We start from the raw sequence: 8,177 nt of genomic DNA on the forward strand, positions 1-8,177 counted from the left end.
CAGTTCATGCCCCCTCATCTGAGGAAGGAAGGGGAGCTGCTTTACTGGAAGAGGGAGCTAGCTTGTCCTCCCACCGCAGTTGTCAGTAAATTCCTCTGGCAACATCTTGAGAGTGGGACCAAGACCAGGGTTGGTGGGATATGCTTAGGCAGGAAGTGACTAGGAGTGGGGTGCTCCCTTGTCCCCTAACCTTGGCTTTTCCCCTGCCAAAAGGAGTGCCACCCTCAGCCCCCACAGGGTCTCCCTGGCCTGCACTCACCACCTCAGACTTTCACGGATGCGGGTGGCATCACCAGCTGGTTCACCCTGGGGGAAAGACGGGCGGGGGTCAGGGTGACGCATCAGCGGGGGCCGGGCCCGGGCACTGCTCTGGCACATCGCATCGCCGGGGCCGGCTGACCGGAGGTGCTGGGCAGGGACCTCGTCAGCCCCAGGGGGAGGTGGGAGAGCCCAGGGGTGAGGAGAGGAGAGAAAGAGACAAGAATAAAGAAGAAACAAGAAAGAAGTCAGAAAATGAGAGGAAGGAAAAGGAAGGGGTCCCAGCTCTGAAAACCATTAACCCCAGAGATCAACCACCAGGGACAGAACTGGCCAGGGCCCCTGTGGGCTCCTGCAGCTCCCAGCAGAGGCCTGGGAAGGCCCACAGGATGGTGTGTAACTGGGACCTGGTCCTGGACCCCAGCAGCTAGGTTACCCACCCACATTAACAGTAGGTCACCAAACACTGGACCACCCAGGGCAGGGGTTGTGGTGTGGCTGTCATAGTCCCCGTTTCTCAGCAAGGCAGCAGGCCCACCCTCATCCGCACTCACTGCTGCTCAGCCTTGGCACGGTCACTGAGGAAGAAGAGAGCAGTGGCAAGGAAGAACATGCCCCCCAGGACCACAATGAAGGGGCAGAGCATGAGGGCATAGCCCAGGCTCAGGAATTCCCAGAGCGGGGAGTCCTTGGTGCTCTGACGGATCAGGTCGGAGATCTGGAAGGGTTGGGGAGGCAGACATCAGGCCAGGCTGCCCTGCAGCGGCCCCCCGCCCCAACACCCAGGCCAGCTGAGCCCCCGGGCTACTCACAAAGCCAATGAGGTAGGGGCTTCCTGCATCCCCCAGTAGGTGGGAGGTGAAGCTCTGCAAGGCCACAGCTGTGGCCCTTCGGGTGGGGATGACCACATACTGCGGGAGAGGCAGGCAGGTCAGTGGCCGGGGAGCCAGGGGGCCATGGATCTTCCAAGTCCCCACACCCTCAGGCTCCATCCTGACCCATGTCTTGGCCCCTCTCTCCCCTGTGCCCTTCCCTCATACCCAGCACATGAGTCCCCCCTTCCTGAGCCTCCTTACCCACCCATGGCTTCAGTCCCCTCCTAGGGACAGGGGTCTCCCAAACCGCTAGCCCCAGCCCAGCCCACTCTGACCTCCCCAGACTGAGCTTGTCATCGGCCCCCAAAACCACCATCCCGCCAAGTCCCTACCTCTGAGACAGAAATATTTACCTCCCTCTCCCACAACATCCAGTCAAGGGGAGAACAATTTGGGGGTCACTGGTACCAGACAGTAGAGGCCTTTAGCCCAGAGTTCCTGACCCTTGGGGTACCTAAGCCATCAAGAATGGCAGGGCTGCCTTAGGTCTTGCACTTGGCCTTGGTGGGCAGGTGAGTGCTGTGGTCACAGGCACACTGAGGCCTTCCTGAAGGACCACGAGTGGAGTCAGGCAGCTCTGGAACTAGAGGGCTTCTCAGCCCCTTGCACTCACCCCCTAACAAGCAACTTTGTTCCGTGAAAATCCAGCAAGACCTAGATGTGCCTGGGACAGGGCGTGGTAAAGCAGGACCTGCCTGGAAGAGCCTTGTACCCGTGGTCACCATCGATACCAAATACCAGCAACTGCTGGGCCCAGACTGCCCGCCCACCCCATCAGACCCAATAGGCTCTAACCCATGGGGGTTGCAGCCCCAAAGCTGTGTGGAGAAAGTCAGATGAGGGTCAGATAGAGGGGCAGGGCAGGCAGCAGCCGGCTCAGCAGGTGCCACTGGGCGGCCCCCTGCGCCCATGCTCCAGCTGCCTTGCCTATTCAGAGCACCAGCTTTTGTGGACAGCATGTACAAGCAGCCAGCGCCCACTGAGCACTCTGAGGTAGGGGAGGCAGGAAGGTGGGGGAGGAAAAAGACCTGGATCCAGTGAAATGAGTGGCCCTATTTCTAGCAACAGTCACTTGGCAGATACTTAATAAACTGGGACATGATTTCCCTGGGACCCAGACCCTATCAGCAGCTGCTGGGGGCCACCCCAGGGGGCAGAGACAGGGGAGGGCTTCTGTTCAGCACTGAGAGCACAGGATTCACAAGAACTCTCCTCCCTTCACTCCCACCTGGCTCCATGCTAAACACAGAACCTCCCATCACCTCCACCCTAGCCCAGGGACTGATGGGGGACAGCTAGCCAGCCCAGGGGCAAGTAGGCTAGGGAAGCTCAGGGTGAGATGAGGCTGGCTTCCTGAGGTAGGGGAGTTAGTAGGGGCCAGGGAGGTCCCTCTCCTGAGCTGCTCCATGCCATGGTACCAAACCCCTGAGCACCCTGAGAGTTTACCAGGAGGACACCTTCCTCCCCCTGCCCCAGGGCCTTCCCTGGAACCTCCCACTCTCCTCATTGCTGGTCCGCCACACATTCTTCTCCCAATCCCCTCTCCACCCTGAGCTGGAGTGTTCCCCAGGACAGGACCAAGTGTTACACTGACTCCTGCCACTCTGACTACATTGAGTTCCTAGCCCTTTCTGACTCTTCCTGGGGCGCTCCCATCCCTGCCCAGGGACACAAACCCCTGCCAGCCACTCAGACACCCCTTTGTCTTTGGTTGGCTAGTCTGGAGCCCATTGTTGGCCCCATGAAGATAGCCTCTGTCCACCAGCCCCAGCCACAAGCACTCAGGCGGGCAATGCCTGGGACGCAAGCTGAGCTGGGAGGGGCAGAGCCCAGGGACGCTAACATGCTGGGGGAGGAGCGTTGGCAGGCAGTGCCACTTTGGTGCCAGCCTGGCACTACCAGCCTCCCAGCCACTAACCTGAGCCTGGAGACACTCCTTCCCCTTCCGATCCCTGCATCTCACCCCATCCGCCTGCTCAGTCCTGTTTTCTGGCCCTGCTTTGATGCAGACCCCCAAATCTCTGATCCACTTCTAGCCTCTGGGTTCACCTTTCCAGCAGGCCTTCCTTAGCACCCTCCCCTCACCAAGCCCTGACAGCTCTCCTGCCCCTTTACCTGCCCCACCCCAGCTCCCCTGAGAAGTCAAGAGGCCTGGGTCTGCACAAGATGACCTTGGCCTGCCCGGCTCACCATGAGAATGTCCGCAGTGATGGCCCAGTTAGAAAACAGCAGCGTCTCCCCAACAAAGATACAGATCTGCCCAGGAAAGAGCAGAGCAACCATCAGGGGACCCCTCCACCTGCCCGCAGCCCAGGCTGCTCCCTGCACACTGGCTGCTGGGGGGAGCCCCCACCTCCTAACAGCCAGGCTCACAACTGAGTGGGTTATCCAGAGATGTCAGGCCATGTCCACAGCCTTGAGACACCCAGGCCATGGTCAGAGCAGGAGGAGAGGGAGGGTCCAGTATGTCAGATAGAATTCTGTTCCAGAGCCTACCAAGGCCAGGCCCAGGTTCCCCAAAGTGCCCTCGCCCCCGACCCCATACACTCACATAGGCTCCCACGATGCTGCTTTTGGCGGCCACAAAGATCAGGCAGATGAAGATGGCAGAGCCCAGCATGCCCACGGCACATACCAGTGGGTCAGCCCGCTGGGTCCGCAGGCGGCACCAGCGTGTGGCTCCTGCACCTGTGACCACACCCAGAAAGCCTGTAAAGCAGGTGATGGCCCCAAAGATGAGACTGTGGGGACAGAAGACAGTGGAGCATAGGTTGAGAGGGGACCAAGACTGAGGTGGAGGAGCTCTCCCATCTGGGGTCCCTTGCCACCCTGGGCCCACCCTGCCTGGCCCCACCTGTCCTTGGCCCCGCAGGGTGGGCTGTTGCATGTCTCCACCGTCTTCTGCACAACCTGAGCACGATGCAGATAGAGAGGGATCCACATGCCCAGGGCTCCTGTGGCGAAGGATACGGCGGACGTGGCCAAGGAGGAGAAGACATAGCTGCGGCTGGGGAAAGGCCAGGACACCCTTCAGCACCCACAGGCAGCCTCTTCTCCCCCACCCTGGTTCACACCTTCCCCTGGAGACAGAAGGCCTCAAATGCCTCTCCTTACAGGCCCTAGAGGTAAGGCTGGCCAAAATGTCACTCCTAGCACCACAGGCAGTGAAGATGGCAGGGAGTCCAGCTAAGGGCACTGGTGAGCTGTCCTGCAGGCGTGCTTCTCTCTCTCTCTCTTTTTTTTTTTTTTTTCACTTTATTGGCCTCGTGCTGTGGCATCACAGCTCATAGCAACCTCCAGCTCCTGGGCTCAGGCAATTCTCCTGCCTTAGCCTCCAAAGCAGCTGGGACTATAGGCACCCGCTACAACGCCCAGCCACTTTTTTGCTGCAGTATCGCCGGGGCCGGGTTTGAACCCGCCACCCTCAGTATATGGAGCTGGCGCCCTACTCACTGAGCCACAGGCGCCACCCAGGACTGCTTCTCACATGGGCGCCCCTCCAGGTCCCCGCCAGGCTCAGCAGTACTCACTTTCGAATCAGGGCCTTCATGTCACGGAGCCACGAGGTCCGTGCCTTAAGCTGCCCCCCAAGCTGGTCGGCATGGCCTCTCTTAGTGGCCGGGACCAGGACAAGGATGAGTGTTCCTGTGATCATGCCCAGGACAGGAGACACCTGATGAGGAAGGGAGCACAAAGTGAGATGACCAGGGCCTAATCGGAGTCACCGCTGCTATGCTGGGAGGGGCACAAGCCTGGGTGTCTCCCCTGAACTGACTGCAGAGTGAGCAGAGCCATCAGGGGAGGCAAAATGGAATGTCCAGAGCAGGGACAGGACAGGAGGGGAGAGGTTGAAAGGAAGACCGAGTAGCTGAAGGAAGAAGGAAGGGACAGATGAATGGATCAATGAATGGACAAGGGATCGATGCTAAATGGATGGATGGAATGATGACTTTGAGAGAAGAGAGTTCATTCCTGGGGACAGGGAGTCACAGACCAACCCTGCCCATCCCTCTGAGACTAGGAAAGTTCTCCAGGTAGATTCCTTGCCTTGGGGGGCACTGGGAAGGGACTGGCTGGGCACCAGGTTTCCAGCTAGATCAGGCAGCCTGTCTTTTGGGAGGGGCCCACACAGGCCCCACAAGAACAGAGGCTCACAAATCCATCTGCTTCTTCCCTATATCTAGTCCGGTGTCACCAACTCCATCTCCAAGGCCCCAGGCTTCACTCCAGATGGGCAGGCACCATCTTAGCAGCCCATGAGAGCAGAGGAATCTGTCCCCACCCCCACCAGGGGCCCGGGAGTTCCTCCCCACGCCACCCTAGCTCACCCCCCACCAAGAAATTCCACTGAGGCTGCTTCCTTCCTGCTTTTGAGGAAAAAACACTTTGTCTTAAGCTTCCGCTCCTCTGAGAGCCTGGGTATCTCTGTTTCCTCTGATTGCACTGTCCTGTGGCCTTGGTAACTTGCCCCAAACCCTCTGGCGAGACAGGAAGTGGCTCCAGACCCTGGGGGCCCCACACAGAGGTCTTGTCCCAGCCTTACACTAGCACAGTGCCAGGGCTCAAGGCAGGAAGCATCACTGTGGACCTGGAATTTCCTGACATGCTAGGAGAATCCTTGGCCCTCTCAACCCTCAGACTCCCTCTTGCCCCACACCTGAGCTCCCTGAGACCTCAATCTAGACTAGTCTAGAAGGGCAAGGACTTCAGAGTCCCAGCTGGTTAGGGAAGGCTTTAGGCTAGGCTGGACAATCTGGACAACTCTGGGGCAAGGACTGGACTATGGGTACCCTCATGGGGGGCCCAGGGCTTACCCTCAAGGCCCAGTGCCAGTCTCCAGCCGCCTGCTTCACACTGGAGCCAGTGATATAGCCCAGGCCACTGCAGAAAAGATGGACACACATGTCAGGTTGGACAGATATGGGGGCTAGGGGCAGGGAACACCCCCTGGTCTACAAGACAGGCTGCCATCCCTTCCCCAACCCTTGGCCAGGAACCAGGTCCAGGTATTCCTCCAAGGCCATCTGCTCATGTGTTCAGTTAGTTGAGGGCACCTGCCTAGACCAGAAGCCCAAGGAAAGGGAGTACTTGGAAGTCCAAGAGAGCAAACCCCAACATCTTCCATCTCACCTGCCCAGCGGGATGGCGAAGTAGAAGACAGACAGCATGAGCGTACGTGTGTTCTTGGTGAAGAGGTCGCCGATGATGGTGGGCGCGATGGTGGAGTAGCTGGCCTCGCCAATGCCCACTAGCCCCCGGGACAGCACCAGCATCCAGAAGTACTGTGGGGGAGGGCAGAGAATGCTGGGCCCCTGCCCGCTCCCCCTCGTCCTTGCTTCCCACTTTGCTCCCCTCCTAGACCAGGATCCAGGAACCAGGGAAAAGAGGGCGTCCACCAGTGCCTCAGCCAAGACTACATCCCCAGGCCACTCTGGGCCTTAGTTTACCCCTCTGTATAGTGGGTCTGACAGGGTTAGTCCAGTGCTGGAATGGGACTGGATAGGCCTCTCTGTCCCCATAAGCACTGGAGACATAAGCCTATGTTTCCATCACCCCTCCAACTGGGAGATTTCCTCCTTGGTTCTGGCTCCAGCTCAGGAGCCACAAATCACCTTCCACATCATATCCCTTGCCTAAGCAACCCAGTGTGAGTGGGGAGTGGGCAGGACAGCCCAGGGGCTCAGAGCTTCCTACCAACACACATCAAAGGATAAAGCCCAGCTGAGCCAGGAAGGGAGGGGCCATGCCAGCTGCTAGCGGCACTACCCCTTTGATATGGACTTTCCCCGTCTTCGCCCATCTGCCCGGGGCCTGAGAACCCAGCCTGGTCATCTTTTCCCTGCCCCACCCTGACCACCCATCCGGCCAGCAGTGCCCATATCCAGCCCTCCCTTGGGTCTCTCAGATTCCCCCTTCCATCTGCCCACCTCACTCCAGGTTCGCTGCACCTGCGGGTGCCACCCACCTGGCTCTGACCCCTCAATCCTGGAGCTGTTTCCCCACTTTCCTGCCCTCCCTTAGCTCCCAAGCCTGTTTCTCTTCCTGGGAAATCATCTGCCCACAGCCTTGGCTCTTCTTCCCTGTTGGGCTGTTGGTCTCTTTTGTGTTGATTTACATCAGCTTTTCTGCATCACGGGCATCCATCCTGTATGACCTGTGTTTCTGTCATCCTTCTTTCAACTTGGTGGAGAGTTTCGAGGCACAAAGGCTTCATGTTTTGTTTAATTTGATGCTGTCAAATCTGTTGATTTTTCCTTAATGGTGTCAGGATTTCACATCTTGTTCAGGAAAGTCTACACCGCCCCCAAATCATAAAGATGGTCTTTTACGTTGTGTGTTTGGTATGTCACGCATTTCAGAGAGAGAGGAAGAGGGTGGGAGAGATCCCATCAGTGGCTGTCCTCAGTACACTGGCAGCAGGGAGGCTCCTGTCCACCCCGCCACCTGCAGGAACTCACTTTATTGTGCATTTGATGTGAGTCCGCCTCTGCCTGTGTTTGCACATGTAGGTAGAAATGAACGTGAAAGGAATCGTTCCATGCATCGTACCCCATAACTTGCTCTTCCCTCCCGTTCTTATCCTTCTGAAAGCCATTTATGCTGGTTAATAAAGATCTAGTTCATTCTTTTGCTGTCAAGAATCCCACAGCATGAATACACCCCATTTATCTGTGCACGCTCAGTGACGGTCATTTAAATTATTTCCTTTTTTTCTTTTTTTTTCTGAGACACAGTGAGTGTCACTGTGTTGCCCAGGCTAGAATGCCTGGGGGTCAGCCTAGCTCATAGCAACCTCAAACTCTGGAGCTCAAGCAATCCTCCTGCTTTGGCCTCCTAAGTAGCTAGAACTACAGATGCCCACCACAATGCCCAGCTAATTTTTCTGTATTTAGTAGAGACCAGGGTCTCATTCTTGCTCAGGCTGATCTGGAACTCCTGAACTCAAAGGATCCTCCCACATTGGCCTCCCAGATTGCTAGGATTACAGGTGTGAGCCACCACACCCAGCTGTATTTCCCTTTTTTCTTTTTCTTTCTTCTTCTT

General features: G+C 57.5%; 1 protein-coding gene across 1 annotated transcript in view; it reads right to left on the minus strand.

The window, feature by feature from the left end:
- SPNS2 (sphingolipid transporter 2) overlaps positions 1-8,177 on the minus strand; it is a 37,961-nt gene that overhangs the window by 1,826 nt on the left and 27,958 nt on the right. The window contains exons 4-12 of the mRNA XM_003799046.3: positions 6,264-6,415; positions 5,948-6,014; positions 4,664-4,806; positions 3,988-4,140; positions 3,685-3,874; positions 3,324-3,389; positions 1,071-1,169; positions 813-976; positions 260-306 (exon numbers count right to left, since the gene is read on the minus strand). Coding sequence (XP_003799094.1) covers positions 264-306; positions 813-976; positions 1,071-1,169; positions 3,324-3,389; positions 3,685-3,874; positions 3,988-4,140; positions 4,664-4,806; positions 5,948-6,014; positions 6,264-6,415 — 1,077 coding nt within the window. The 3' untranslated portion in view covers positions 260-263. The remainder of the gene's footprint in view (positions 1-259; positions 307-812; positions 977-1,070; positions 1,170-3,323; positions 3,390-3,684; positions 3,875-3,987; positions 4,141-4,663; positions 4,807-5,947; positions 6,015-6,263; positions 6,416-8,177) is intronic.

Source organism: Otolemur garnettii, unplaced genomic scaffold, assembly GCF_000181295.1.
Source record: "Otolemur garnettii isolate 467f Iridium unplaced genomic scaffold, OtoGar3 scaffold00145, whole genome shotgun sequence".
In the NCBI taxonomy this organism is placed as follows: Eukaryota; Metazoa; Chordata; class Mammalia; order Primates; family Galagidae; genus Otolemur; species Otolemur garnettii.